Source organism: Pelodiscus sinensis, chromosome 5, assembly GCF_049634645.1.
Source record: "Pelodiscus sinensis isolate JC-2024 chromosome 5, ASM4963464v1, whole genome shotgun sequence".
Classification (NCBI taxonomy): Eukaryota; Metazoa; Chordata; order Testudines; family Trionychidae; genus Pelodiscus; species Pelodiscus sinensis.
In genome coordinates, this window is record NC_134715.1 from 133,859,596 (window position 1) to 133,874,905 (window position 15,310).

General features: G+C 58.1%; 1 protein-coding gene across 9 annotated transcripts in view; it reads right to left on the reverse strand.

Annotated features, from left to right (window-relative positions):
• The window catches only part of ADISSP (adipose secreted signaling protein), a 100,453-nt gene that overhangs the window by 23,574 nt on the left and 61,569 nt on the right, over nucleotides 1–15,310 (reverse strand). For all 9 annotated transcript variants that reach the window (XM_075931082.1, XM_075931087.1, XM_075931085.1 and 6 more), the window contains exon 4: nucleotides 1,116–1,254. In XM_075931082.1, coding sequence (XP_075787197.1) covers nucleotides 1,116–1,254 — 139 coding nt within the window. The remainder of the gene's footprint in view (nucleotides 1–1,115; nucleotides 1,255–15,310) is intronic.

Consider the following 15,310-nt stretch of genomic DNA (forward strand, 5'->3'; position numbering starts at 1 on the left):
CAGATCAGTTACGGATATGGGGAATAGGATTGGTCCCCGCATGGCCCTCCTGGGGACGCCACTAGTCACCTCCTTCCAAAAACCGACCATTTATTCCTACCCTTTGTTTCCTGTCTTTTAACCAGTTACTGACCCATGAATGGATCTTCCCTCTTCTCCCCAGCTTCCTTTGCTTAAGAGCTTGTGGTGAGGGACCTAGTCAAAGGCTTCCTGGAAACCCACGTCCTTTGGATCTCCCGTGTCCACATGGACTCACTGACAACTTCCAAGAATTCTACTGCAAGCTCTGGTTTCACAACCGCCGCAATCTACTAGCCGGGCAGATGACACCCTTCCCCGGCTGGCCGAGCAAGCCTATTCCTACCCCAGGCATGTGCAGGCTGATGCCCCCTTACTCGAGGAAGTCATCCTCTTGCCCCAGCCCCTCCTCTCGAGCCTAGGAGACAGCTCCGGCCAGACGTATATGGGTGTGTCTACACTGCGTTCCTCTTTCGAGAGAGGAATGCAAATGCAGCCGTGTGAAATTGCAAATGAAGCACGGCTTTGAATTTCCCGCCCTTCATTTGCATAACTGCGTCCGGGTGCTATTTCGAAATACCCTATTTCGGAAAAAGAAACGCTGTGTAGACACGGTGATGTGGAAGGAAAACCCTCCTTTCCAAATTACCCTTACTCCTTATAAATTGAGGTTTAAGGGTAATTTCGAAAGAAAGGTTTGCTTTCAAAAGAACCGTGTCTCGACCGTTTCTTTTTTCGAAATAGGGTGCCCGGACGCAGTTATGCAAATGAAGCGCGGGAAATTCAAATCTGCACTTCACTTGCAATTTCACTCGGCTGCATTTGCATTCCTCTCGAAAGGGGAACGCAGCGTAGACACACCCATAGAGACCACGCCCCAGTGCGGAAGGCAGGCAGGTGCCTTTTCCTCTGCCACCGCTCCCAGACGTGCCTCTGCCGGCCCCCACTTGCCCGGCCCCACCTCCCAATCAGGCACCAGGACAGCAGAGAGGCGTTCAGGGCAGCTGGGAATCACAGGGTCTTGGAGTCGCCAGGCTTGCCCTTGGGGCCCCCAGGGCCGGCCAGGGAGAAGGGGGGCAGTGCGGGGGGGCACTTACCTTCAGACACCGGGGTGACGCTGAGCACTTTAAGGTTCAGGTTGGGAAGCGGGACGGCGCAGACGTCCTTCCCCAGCCTCTGCACGGGGGGCAGAAGAAAGGTGATTTCGTATTTGTGCAGGATCTTCAGGAACCCCACCTGGAAGGGGGAGAAAGCAGGAGAGTTGGAGGGACACCCTGCCATCGCCCAGGGCGCTTCGCAGCACGGCCCACGGCAGGACGGAGGTAACCCGGCACCCGCAAGAGAGGGACGGGACCCACGGGAGGGGGGAGGGGGGGACGACTGTAGGCCTATGTATTACAGCAGCCAACTGAGATCAGGCCCTCACGTGTCCGGTGCTGTACAAACACCCAGTGAGCGACAGGGCATTTCATTTGGTGACCCCTAGTGCTTATAGTGTGGGAAGCTTGGGGGGAATGGGAGAGCTCAGTGGTTTGAGCATTACCTTGCTAAACCCAGGGTTGTGAGTTCAATCCCTGAGGGGGCCATTTAGGGATCTGGGGCAAATCTGTCAGGGATGGTGCTTGGTCCTGCTGTGAGGGCAGGGGACTGGACTCAATGACCTCTCAAAGTCCCTTCTAGCTCTAGGAGATGGGTGCATATCCCAGCCTTGGAGACTCTGCAGCTCTCAACAGGAACATAAGAACAGTCAGTCCATGTCAGTCCATCTAGCTCAGTGTCCTGTTTACCGACAGTGGCCAATGCCAGATGCCCCAGAGGGAAGAGAACAGGAAACCATCATGTCATCCTTCTCCTGTCACCCATTTCCAGACAAACAGAGGCTTGGACACCGTTCCTACCCAACCTGGCATTAGCCACTGATAGACCTAACCTCTAGGAATCTATCTAGCTCCTTTTTTAACCCTGGTCTTCACCACATCCTCTAGCAAGGAGTTCCACAGGTTGTGCACTGGCTGAAGAAAAACTTCCTTTGGTTTGTTTTAAGCCTGCTGCCTATTCATTTTATTTGGTGAGCCCGGGTTCCTATATTGTGGGACTAAGTAAATAACTTTTCCTTATTCGCTTGGAGAAAGGAATACAGTGGAGAAAGGAAGGATTATTACTGCTATCGCACCAAAAGGAAACTGAGGTACAGAGTCCCACAGCAGAAATAGAAGTCAGATCTCCAGCCACCCAGTCCAGTGCCTTAACCATGAGACCACCCAAAACACATAGAACAGGGGACCAGGAGTTTTCACCCCCTTTCATCCATCAACTCAGCGTGGCCTTTGTTGCCTTAGTTTCCCCCTCTGTGGGCGCAGGGCTCTGAGGGCTACCCCGTTAGTGGACTAGCTCCATGGACGTCCATACGGTTTCTTTTGAAATTTCTGGAATTCCCACCGCATGCAACTGACGAGGTGGGTCTTTGCCCACGAACACTTATGCTCCAATAAATCTGTTAGTCTATAAGGTGCCACCAGACTCCTCCTCGTTCTAATTACAACTCAGTTCACCCTGCCAAACCAACTGCACTTTGGAGAGCGGAGGGGTGATGGAAACTTGGGTCTCTACAGAAAAGTCTTTGACCACCATGAAGAAAAAAAGGGGCTTTTCTTGGGATTTTTTTCCCTGTCACCAAAAAGTTTCCCAAGCAGCAGCAGGGGAGGAGGGAGAGGGGGTGGAGTCTCCATCCCTAGAGGTGTTTAAGTCCCGGCTGGACCAAGCCCTGGCTGGGCTGATTGAGTTGGGGTTGGTCCTGCTCTGGGCAGGGAGCTGGACTGGATGACTGCTGAGGTCTCTGGGGCTCTAGGATATTTTATAGCCCTCGACCTCGTCCCCCTAGTCCTCTCCTTTACAAGATGAGCAGCCCCAGAGGAGCGATCTCTTCTCACGCGGAAGCGGTTCCCGGCTCTGGCTGATTGAGTTGTCCTTTTCCAGCTCTCATCTCTCTTCCTGGAAAGGGCTGCTCAGACCTGCTCCCAGTTGCCGAGACGGGCGCACCAGGGACTCAGACAGGGGCATTCTGATATTTTCTGCCTTGCTCTCTATTCCTTCCTTAGCGGTTCCCAAGCGCCTGGCCTCTCCTCTGGCGGGCGCTGCACACGGAGGGGATGTTTTCAGGGAAGGAGCTGCAGTCGCGCCGGGATCTCTGTGTGGAGTGGGAGCAGCTAATTGAGAGCCCGTTGTCTGCGTGTGCAGCTGGATTCTGTTGCCAATGTGCGTTTCCTTGCACTTACCAACAGTCACTTTCATCTGCCAGCGTGTTGCCCAAGCACCCAGCTGCAAGGTCCTTCTTGTAGCTTTTCCCAGTCTGCTGTGGACTTAACTATCTCCAGTAACTTTGCGTCAGCTGCAGATTTTGCCACCTAGTTCTTTAGCTTCTCTTCCAGATCCTTTACGGCCGTGGTGTCCAACCAGCTCTGAAACAGCAGCCACTGGACCCCCCGTGTCCGCCTGTCGGCTGGCACACTCAGAGAATTCTCAGACAGGTCAAACCTCTCTGGTCTGGCAGCATTTGTGGTCCAGCAGGACCAGGGATGTCACTGGACCATTGGCACCCCAGACCAGAAAGCCCCAGCAGACTTCAGCTGGGAGTCCGGGGCAGAGGGCGGGTGGCTAGCAGCCCTGGAGACAGGGAGCAGAGTCCAGCTGTCAGAACCTGGCCAGCAGCCACCAGGGCCAGGAGCGGGGCTGGGCCACCAGCCAGGAGGGGAGCTGGCCCGGATACCAGAGCTCTGACCTCCCCTGGTCCAGCAAACTCCCTTGCTCAGGACCGGTCCGGTCCCAAGGGTGCCAGACCACGGAGGTCCAACTTGTGGCCCGGTGAGGCACGATTTGCCTTTGCTAAAGCTGCGTTCACTCTTCTCCCAACGAAGCGCGTTCGTCCAGGTGTACGATAAACCCCCCGGTTCCACCAATCTGCTGGGTACGGCATTTCAGCTCGAGGGCCTGTCACTAGCAGGATCGGCTCTGGAGCCTTTTTTAGAAGTAGTCCTTCCTTAGCGACCCTACACTTAAATCCGGGCGGAGGCGGATGTAAGTGGCAGGTTCCACACCCAGGCGGTAGCTCTGCCATTTCACGTCTGCACTGTCAGAACTCCGGGGCGAGTCCCCTCTGGGCCTGGTGCCACATTCCCGTGAAACAGATCGGTCTGGCCCAAAACCTCCTCCGCTGGCACCTCAGCATGAGATGCCCCTCAGACGGCTCGCCTAAGTCAGTGGTCCCCAACGCGGTCCCTGTGGGTGCCATGGCGCCACCGGGGCATTTATGTGCGCCCGCCGAATGATTTGGGCTGGCCCCACCCCTGGTGCATGCACGGTGCCGGCCCTGGGCACGTGGCACGTGGGCGGCCTCTGCCCTGGGCGCGCGGCGCATGCGCGGCCCTGCCCCCGGACGCCTGGCGTGTGAGCAGCCCCACCCCGGGCGCCCGGCAGCCCCGAAAGGTTGGGGACCACTGACCTAAGTGGACGGCTGAAGTGTGGGGCTCTTCTCACGCCCCCTGCAGGGAATTCAACTCGCTTCTCCGAAACAGCCTTGTTCTCCTTCAGGGCCACGTTAGCACCTGGGCTGCCCAGGGAGGCAGGGCCTACCGGGCGGATTTCCGGCTTCTGAAGCACTTCGGAAAACCTTTGCCGTTAATCTGTGTCGTCGGCTTGTCGCCTGCACAGTCTCGTTCGGGCGGCCTCCGATTTCTCCGCCCGACATGCCAGCGTTTGCGCTCCTATTTTCCTCACTAGGGACTGACTTCCCGTTCGCCCAGGATGCCCGGCTACCGCTACAGCTAGAGCGGGAAGCTACATGCCCCTGGTGGGACCGTGTCTGGGGACCCAACCGGGGCTGAGGAAAGCACCTCCCTTCCCCCGTGTGCACAAACCACCCAGCATCTCACGCCAGGGACCCTCTAAGCCACGTGGCCACGCAGCTGCCTCGTAAGCCCCACGCCGGGGACCAGGCCCACTGGGCACGGAACTGCCATGGCCTCCTCTCCTCGAGCGTGGCAGCTCCTTCCCACATCATCTCCACACTGGTGCACGTGACAAAATTCATTCCGCACAGGGGCATACAAAATGAAAGGGAACACTGACCCGCTCCAGACTCAGCACCAAAACCCAGGCCTGCCCCAACTCCAAACCGTGCTCCTCGAGGCAGATAAGAGTCGGAATCAAACCATCGAGCCCACAGTGCCATTGCCAACAAGGCCTCATGCACACTAAACCCCTCTCCACACTCCCGGGCCAGGAGCCTGCTAGCCAAAGGCTTCTGAAGATGTGCCAAGGGGAAACTGAGTCAGGTTAGGAAGGAGGACAGCCGAGCAACCAGCAGCTGCAGAACAGCCCCGCCAGGGCAAGCTGGAAGAGGAGGCCTGCACATTGCAGAGGGCACTGACTCCATGCCCCGTACTCAGAGAGCTCCTTCCCCTCTGCTACGCTCCCCGGGCTGAGCCTGTCACTCGGCCGTGGGTTCCTTGCTGCAGAGAGACGGGGAGACCAATCGCTGCGGGTCTCAGCAGGCAGCGGGGAAACAAGTGAGACTTCAGGATGACACAGGCCGGGGAATCTCCCAGGATTTCAGCAGCAAGCCCCAGCTCCGGGCTGGGCTGCCGCAGGGCTTCTAGAAAGTCACTGGAAGATCAGGGCCGCGATCAACTACCCACAGCTCAAAATCCTGTCTCCTCTCCAGCGCAAGCCTGGCTGGCTTCCGCCTCCAGCTGCTCCCCCTTTCCCAGGCGGGTCAGAGCCACTGCCAATCAGAGGCTCTTTAGAGAAGCTGGACACGCACGAGTCCAGAGGGCCGGATCGGGGGCGGAGTTGGCTGATGTCACTGCAGAGCCTTTGGCTATTATCTTTGAAAACTCATGGGCTGTGTCTAGACTGCACCCCTTTTCCGTAAAAGGGATGCAGATTAGACACAGCGCAATTGCAAATGAAGCAGGGATTTAAATCCCCTCCGCTTCATTTGCATAAAAATGGCTGCCGCTTTTTTCCGGCTCGGAGCTTTGCCGGAAAAAAGCGCCAGTCTAGACATGGATCTTTCAGAAAATAAAGCCTTTTCCGAAAGATCCCTTATTCCTAATGGCGCTTTTTTCCGGCAAAGCTCCGAGCCGGAAAAAAGCGGCAGCCATTTTTATGCAAATGAAGTGGGGGGATTTAAATCCCCACTTCATTTGCAATTGTGATGTGTCTAATTTGCATCCCTTTTACGGAAAAGGGATGCAGTCTAGACACAGCCATGGAGCTGGGGAGAGATCCCGGATGACTGGAAAAAGGCAAATGTAGGGCCCATCTTTAAGAAAGGGAAGAAGGACGAGCCAGGGAACTACGGACCAGTCAGCCTCACCTCAGTCCCCAGAAAAATCATGGAGGAATCCATTGTGAAGCACTTGGAAGAGGGGAAAGTGACCAGGAATAGTCACATGGATTCACAAAGGGCAAGTCGTGCCTGACCAATCTGATTAGCTTCTGTGATGAGGTGACTGGCTCTGCGGACATGGGGAAGTCAGTGGATGTGATAGACCTTGACTTTAGCAAGGCTTTTGATACGGTCTCCCACAATATTCTTGCCAGTAAGTTAAGGGATTGTGGATGGGATACATGGACGGTAAGATGGATAGAAAGCTGGATAGACTGTCGGGCCCAATGGGCAGTGATCGATGTCTGGTTGGCAGTCGATATCAAGCAGGGTGCCCCAAGGGTTGGTTCTGGGACCAGTTTTGTTCAACATCTTTATGAATGACCTGGAGGAGGGGATGGATTGCACCCTCGGCAAGTTTGCAGATGGCACTAAGCTGGGAGGAGAGGTAGAAACGCTGGAAGGCAGAGATCAGGTCCGGAGTGACCTGGACACATTGGAGGTTTGGGCCAAAAGTAATCTGATGAGGTTCAACAAGGAGAAGTGCAGAGTCCTGCCCTTGGGACGGAAGAATCCCAAGTATTGGTACAGGCTGGGGACCGACTGGCTAGGAAGTTCTGCAGAAAAGGCCCTGGGGGTTACAGTGGATGAGAAGCTGGAGATGAGTCAACAGGCGCCCTTGTAGCCAAGCAGGCTAATGGCATATTAGGGGGCATTAGGAGGAGCATTGCCAGCAGATCCAGAGATGTCATCATTCCCCTTTATTCAGATGTGGCCTCACCAATGCTGGGGTCTTGTGTCCAGTTCCCCCACTACAGAAAGGATGTGGACGCATTGGGGAGGGGCCAGCGGAGGCAACCAAAATGATTAGGGGGCTGGAGCACATGACCGACAAGGAGAGGCTGAGGGACTTGGGTCTATTCAGTCTGCAGAAGAGAAGAGTGAGGGGGGATTTGAGAGCAGCCGGCAGCTGCCTGAAGGGGGGTTCCAAGAGGCTGGCGAGAGGCTGTTCTCAGTGGGGCGGATGCAGAACAAGGAGCAATGGGCTCAAGTTGCAGTGGGGGAGGTCTACACTTTTCCCTAACATCCAACCATTTCCCTAGGAGGGTGGTGAAGCCCTGGAAGAGGTTCCCTGGGGGGGGGGGGAATCTCCATCCCTAGGGGTGTTTCAGTCCCGGCTGGACCAAGCCCTGGCTGGGCTGATTGAGTTGGGGTTGGTCCTGCTTTGGGCAGGGGGTTGGACTCCGTGACTCTTCCAGCCCTAGGATCATGACTCCTGATGGAGGCACTTGACTGCAATCCAGCCACTTAGAAATCTTCTCTCAGAGCAACTCGAGAAGCTGTTTCAGGAAAGCACAGAAGCCAACCCACACCCTGTTCCTCGCTTCTCTTCGCAGGCTGCAGGGTGTGAAACGCAGACAATGTAACATCCCCCCCGGGAACGCCCAGCCAATACCTCTCTGCCGTGCCGAACTGGGGCCAGATCCACAACGGGCGTTGATCGGTGCCTATGTGCTCAGCCGAGGGCCTGGCCCGAAGGGCACGTGCGTGTCTTTCCAAACACAGGGAGGCTGCTCTGTGGTTCAGTGCCACGTGCACCAGCCGGCACCTGAAACGGCCTCGCCGGACACGCGCATGGCCCAGTTACCCACAGGAAGAGCCAGTCTAGAGGAGATCAAATGCCCTTTGAGGGAATGGAAAAAGCCTTCCGGTCAGCCTTTCGTGCCCGGAGGGGAACAGAGGGGAGTGAAGAGCGTGCGGGAAACACAAAGGCAGCGAGCGCCTTTCCCTTTCCACCCTGCGGAGCTGATGCTTAACGAGAGCGGCATCAATAATACAAGACAGAACAAGAGCAGCAATCAAGCCATTCCCGGCCCCAAACTTGGATAATTGGTTTGCATTTCCCTCATCTGAACGCGCCGCAAGCAGCCGTGCCGTGGGCACCAAGAGATAAATACGCATTCGCCGAGCGCCCCGGCAAAGCCTTCTGCCGCTGGCAAAGGGGGCAGACCCGGTGCGCCCCAAATCTTCCCCGAGAAGTGAACCAGAACACAAAGCTCGTCTCAGCGGACAGCCGAGGGGGGAGAGGCAGCGGGGCAGAGAACAGCCGCAGCAAACGGGGGAGGGCGCATGCGGCACTTTGGGGAGGAAGTGAGAGGCGGAAACACCACAAACAGAGTTTAAATTTAGGCCAATGATCCCCCCTCCCCCAAACAAACCACCCCAACCCCTGGACGAATACAAGCAACAGCGGCAGGAGTCCAGCGGCAGAGGGGCTGGCGAGTTCACTGCACCGAATGCAGCACGCACGACCCCGGCCTCAAGGCCGGGCGGCCAGGTGGGAACGCAGCCCACGCGGCTCACGGCTCGGTCACACCTTGTGGTCCCTGGTGGCGCGAAGGGCGGCTGAGGGGGGCAGGGAGGAGACTCTCAGGGACACGGCAGAGAAGCCCCCCCCCCAGTCTGACAGCGTCTGTGCTGCTGAGCAGGGTGCAAAGCTCGGCAGGCGACCACCTGGCTGGAACGGAGAAACGCGCAATCGGCAGAGCCCGCAGGCTCCAGGCACATGAGCGCAGGGAGCGAAGCTGCCCAGCCCCGGGAGAGCATCTCGCTTGGCCGTGGCCCTGAGAGACGGGCGGCCGCTCCCCAGCCGCGGCCCCACCCGGCTCCTTTCACTCACGGTGGGAGACACAAATCGGCACCCGGCTCCGCTCCGCCGTACTTGCCCCAGTGTCCCTCCCCTGCCAGCGCCCTCGCACAGCCGCCTCCTTGCCTGCATGATCGCCGTGCGCGCAGCCCTGCCCTGCCCGCGCTGCAGCCCCTCCTGCCAACAGAATCCCGGGGACTGGTGTACGCGGAGCATTGCTGCCCCTTCTCCGCCTGTCCCCCCGCCGCGAGCATCACTTCCAGGGTCTGGGAGACCCCGAGTACCCGGCAGGCCCGGCCAGCTGTAACTCAACCCATAACTGAGAGAAACACCGGCAACTCCGCCAGGCGGGCGCGCCTTGGAACGCTGGCACAAAGCGGGACATTCCGCACGGCGCTGACGCCGCTCCGCAAAGGCAGGGATTAAGGAGAGCTGGCACAGGCAGCCGCTGGCTCACAGCCCTCACCCCCTGTTACGGCTGGAAAACCGGAAGACCGTCCGTCGTATTTCGAGGAGCGAGTGAATCTTCCCAGTTCTCGTCTCTGCAGACTAGAAAACGGGCTTTGGCCTGCTGTTAGCAAGGGAAATTCCCAGCCCGCTCGCTCGCTAGAGACAGGCCGTGCCCAGTGGGGGGGTGAGCTCACGGCATAGCTTAGATAAACTTCGGGGTGGCCGCGCCTGCTTTTGGCTTGCTTGGCTTTCTTCTTTAGCACAGAGTTCGTTGCTGCTTCTAGGATTTTGTGCACAGGCGAGGTATGGCTTAACATTGCCAGCGCCTTTTGGACTTCCCGAAGGACCGGGAACTGTACAGAGATGCCTCGGACATGGCGGGAGCCCATCCCTTGTGAGCCGGAGTCCCCGCAAGCCAAAGGGATGCTGAAAGCCTTCTCTTGCCTTCTCTTTCTATATCCTCTAATAACCCTTGTATTTATTCGCATTCAGCGACGTGTGTCGTCTTGGTTCCCCTCCGAACCTGAGAGCAGAGTCTGGCTGGCCCAGCCTCTGAAGTAAAACACCCCCAGACCAATCTGGGGGGTGGACCGTGCCAGAGGGAACCCACTGCTCCCCTTCGACTGGCCGGGGGCGCCGAGGGCAGCCTGTGAGCTCGGAGCGCTGTCGGGGCAGCAGGCCTGGCCCGAATAAAGGTCAGTTCGTACCCAGCCGCCCTGAGAGGGAATGCAAGCAAGCCCACGGAAACCTCGTAGCAGGAAGCTGCAGACGCTGGGTCGCAGGCTCAGCCCTGCCACGTAGAACGCCTCATTGCTCAGAGCCGGCCTCTCCGCTCCCCGGCCCCACGCCATGTTGTCAGCTCAGGAAACACCTGACACCGTCTCCCTGGCGGGGTCACGGGCTCCCCCATGCCAGCGGTCTCTAAAAAGAACCCGAAACCCTTAAACACAGGCAGCCCCGTGGCACCTTGGAGCCGGGCACATCTCTAGAGTCCCACGCGCTTTCGCCAGCGAACCCCACTTCAGAGGAGACGATCTGGAGTGGAGAAAAAAAGAGGGGGCTCTCAGAAGCTCCTGGAAGCCATAGGGTGTCCTATGGGCGCCCCAAGTACCTCAGGAGTTGAAGGAGACAGACATTTATCTAGGAGGCCAACACCGACCACACCCAAATGGATCGCGCTTCGCGTCAGTGTGACATTCCCCTTTGGGCAACACACACAGGCCCGTGGGGTGCGTCCACCCACAGGCCTGCTCGCGGCCGGGAGGGGTGACTTTCCCTTCAGTGAGCACATCAGTCGCTGGGGACTGGAGCCGCACAGACAGAGCCACAAAACTCAAGCACAGCCAGATCCTTTCATTACCGAGTCCTCATGATTGATGGTGAATTCAGTGAGTCTGGGGGGACCTCCAGCCATCAGACAGGCTGCCCGACGAAGATGGGGAAAATGGCTTTTACATACACACACACTCCCTAGTGCTTGCAATCCAAAAAGCCCATGTCCCAGATCCCCAGGCCAGAAGGGACCCTGACCACCAGCCTGGCCTCCTCCCCATCACAGGACAGCACGCGCCCGCTTACCCCGCAGGGAACCCAACAACACGCTGTGGCGGTGCGTCAGGGTCCCCCGTAGCGGCACGGACAGACTCCCCCAGCCAGTAGAACAGAGGGAGTTTATTGCTTCTCCAGGATACAGCACAGCACAGATGTTATCCGGTTCCAGGGCAGGCCTAGGATGCCTCAGCCCCCCTTGAGATGGGGGAGACTGGGCCCCTAAATCCCAGCCTGTAGCTTAAGCTGCCTCCTCCATGATCCCAGACAGACACTACCTAACTAACTTCCAGCCCTGCCCCCAGCCAGGGCTCCACTCCCCTTCTTCCCATTGTTCCGCTCCCTGGGAGATAACTGGTCGGACAGGTTCGAAGCCCCCTTGCATAATGACTCATCCCCTGCCCTGCTGGGCCGTGCTGCAGACAGCAGCCAGTGGAGGTCACCCACAACCCACTGCCCAGCATAGCAACCAGCAAAGTACCCCCCACTACGTCACACACACGTTTGGCCAAACAGACTTCCCGAAGGGCTGCCGGTCTGGGTGTGACGACTGGAGAACTGGCGGGTTGCTTGCGTGGTTAATCGCCCTCCCACCCCCGGGACAGACCTCTGCCTTAGTGCAGACCTGAGGCTGTCTGGCCTGGACTTCCAGCCGGCGGTGCGGGCTCCGAAGAGCCCTTTGGAGTCTGGGCTTTTCCGCCTGTGACGGCCCACGCGGTGTGAGCAAGACACCGCTCCGGTTTCTTTTCGCATGGCTACACAGGCGGTGCTCCTCCCGCCTCTCGCTAAGGACCCTGCGTCCATTTCTCCTCTTTGCTATTTTGCAGACAGAGGCACAGAAGGGGACGTGACTCCGGGGTGAGCCAAGCCCAGCTCTTCCCTCTCCACCCCTCACCCTACACACCAGCCCCCGCCCTTCTCCCTGCTCTGCACCGCCCCTTGTTCTCCTGCCAGCAGATCCTTGTGAAACCTGCCTGACGAAGGCGGCTGCAGATCCCGTCTGTTCAACCGGGAGGTGAGAAAGAACAATCAGATGTTGGGGTTGCCTCTGCCAGACAGACAGAGACAGACAGACAGACAGCCGCCTGCCTCTGCGTGACCTCAGCCAGAAAACTGCCAGGCTCCAAGTACGTGCCTGCTGATTCCTCCCCAGCCCCAAGACCACTCCATGCCACCTGAACCCTGAGCCTGCCAGCTGAAAGCAGCTCCTGGCGAGGTTCTAGAGAGGCAAGTAACTGAGCCAGCCAGTTTATCACAGATCCCTGAACAGAAATCAAACCCCCGCCAGAGAAAAACCCAGACCACGCAGACCGCTCCGCCCCAGTCTGGCCACCGGAGGATGCTGCGCCAGACGTCTTAACACTGGGCACCAAAAGTGGCCAGGTTTCGCCAGGAGCAAAACAGTTTTCCCCTGCAAAGAACGGCGCTAGTACCAGGGCATTGTCTGCCGGAGCTACAGCACAAAAGCCCTTTTAGAACCAAGGGAACAGAAAGGCGGCGGGGTCAGAGAGAGGAGAGAGACGGCAGAAATAGCACGAGGATAAACCACATCTTGCCGCGCGACTCCGTGGGCCTCAAACGCAGCAGACAGTCTATTTTCACCTACTCGGTCTGCTCACAGCATCTCATTATGGGAGCACTGGCAATATGCGGGGACTTCTCCTGTCAACCCAGCTGTCTGGAGAGAAGAAAAAGGAGGAAGAAAGTTGAGCAAGACACTAGAATTAGCCCCCCTACGCCTTGGAAACGGTTGTGGGGCCAGAAAACCAGCACAGGCCGGAGGTGCAGACTGGGAAGCTCTGGGTTCAAGGTCCCATCTCTGCCCCCGATACCCTGCGTGGCCCTGGGCAAGTCACTTCAGCTCTGTGCGGGAGCGTCCATTAGACAGCGGGGATAGTGCTGATCTGCCTTATTCTCCAGGCCACCCTGATGCTCGTGAGATCTCAGCGGCTCTGGCAAGGGAGGCCACACCGGGGCAGCCCACACGGCGCACGAAACCCAGGCTCTGCCTCCCAGCCGCACGCGAGCCAGTCTCATTCCGGACCAAGGACAGTGCTAGCGGGCCGGGTCATTGGCAGGGTGGGCACAGCTCAAGCAGCGGCCCCATGTCAGACGCACGGTGCTGTGTGGACACAACAGGGGTCCCACACCCGCAATGCAGGAGCGCGATGCAGCGTGGGCGCCCAAGGGCAGGCTGGGAGCCCCGGATCTGCAGGGCAGCGTGGGCGTAGCCAGGGGAACCTGCGTAAACGAGGCAGCTGTCACCGAACAGACCTGGAAACAGCCGGAGACGAGACTGTGACCATGGGGCCTCTCCCCAGTGCTGGCCCCTCCCCCCAGCCCAGCTGGCTCTCCGATTCCGGCTTCTCACACAAGGGGGCAAGAGAGACGGGGCAGCCCCCGAGGGCGTCTATCACACGCACCGAGCTAGTGCCTAAATCCCTTGGACTCCCACCGGGCCTTGGGCTGAAGGCGCTTTTGAGAACGTTACCTATTAGCCGTGCCCTGCCAGTAACCGCAGCAGCGTCGCTAGCAGCCGACAGTCCTAGCCCCCCGGGGCACTGCGAGCTAGAGCTCCAGTCTGGGGTACCCTGGGGATGAGGAGCCCTGGACGGTGTTTCTAACTTCTCCACATGCTGCTCCCAAAGCAGAGCCAGCTGGCCAGTCTCGTTCCCCAGGCCCCCCCCCCCCCCCCCACTTCCGCTCCCAAAATAACCCCGGCGTTTAGTTAGGTCTTGATGACACCGAGCAGCAAGGGAGAGACTCAGGGCCCCTGCGATTGTTTTCCAGCTCTGGCCCTGAAATCACTGTGTGGCCTTGGGAAAGACATTGGTGCCTCAGTTTCCCCTCTCAACCAAGTGCATTAATTTCGATGGAAGAAATGGATCCAGCAAGTGAAACCATTTACATGTCGACTGCTTTTAACCAAGAACCAGGATTCGGTTTCTAAGGACCTCAGCCCACTCACTACCACGGTGAACACACCAGTGACGTGTTTAACCCTTCACTAACGCGACAGACAAGGAGGGGAACCAGGCAGAGTGTGTGCCAGGCAAAGTGAGTCAGGCTTTCATTTTCCCGCCGCGCCTTGTCCCCTTTCGCTACCGTGGGTCTTTGGCAGGAAAACGCCCCCCTGCCATACACTCCCCGGCACTGAAAACAGGGACCGGCCTTCCGGGGCCAGGAGACACATGCAGCAGCACTGGGCGGGGCTGTTCAAGTCCAGACTTGCCAAAGAGGCACAAGAGAGGAGGGAAAAGAGCAGCAAAGACAGACGAGGCAGCTGCTTCTGCCTCGGGCCCAGCACAATTTTCGGCCAGTCCCAAACCTGCCAAGCAGCGGGCGGCTGGTACAGGCATTGCTTTCAGCTGCCTCTTCGGTGCACAGCAAGGATGCAAATCACGGAGCCGTGGCCGGCTAAGCCAGGCTCGGACTACCCAGAAGGCAGGAGGAGAGGGGTGTCTCAAGTCTGGTGCCCCAACGCACACAGGCAGGGCCCGAGAGTCAGGAACGGTTTTGCATAACAATGCAGATTACGCCTGGGACACGAGACCCCGTCAAGACACGGACCAAGCGGCCTTGTACTGGGACGTGTTTCTGATCAGCGAAAAGTACAGCTGCAGCCATGGAACCGTCAACCGCACACACAGCAGCAATCCCTGAGCAGCAGGATAGACCCCAGATAGGATATTGGGCATTTGACGTGTCCTGCCCAATACAGAATCCATTGGTAAATCGCATTAGAACGACCACGTCTCGCTTTGCCATGAATTGGGCTTAGTAAGAACAATCGGTGGGAGGGAACGGGCAGGGTCGACTCGCAGGTCCTGCTCGATGTGACTAGAAGTGATGAGGCCCGTCACACCGGCGGCCCCGTGCGTGGGAAGAAACGGAGCCACGCCCCCCTGCCTGGCACGGTGGGTAGCATACGGGTGAAGTGTAAGTGAATTGGGCTTTATTATTGTACGTAGCAGATCTTTTAGTAAGTGCTTTTGCATGGCTTTGCTGCATTCACTGCTTTCGAGGGGATCGTATGGAAGGTTTCAATTGTGTCGTAATTGTGCTAAAGGCTTGTCAGACTAAGTTAAACAACCGTATGAACGGCTTCCGTCAGAAAGCGGTTCAGTAGCCCTGGCGTGTCCTGGTTTCCCGTGGATCTAAAATCAATCGCCCCCCACCACAACGTCCACACTGCAGAAGGCCGACCCACGGCAGCTGCAGACTCAGGCGTGCACCCCGGGGCTGACGGCAGGCGTGTC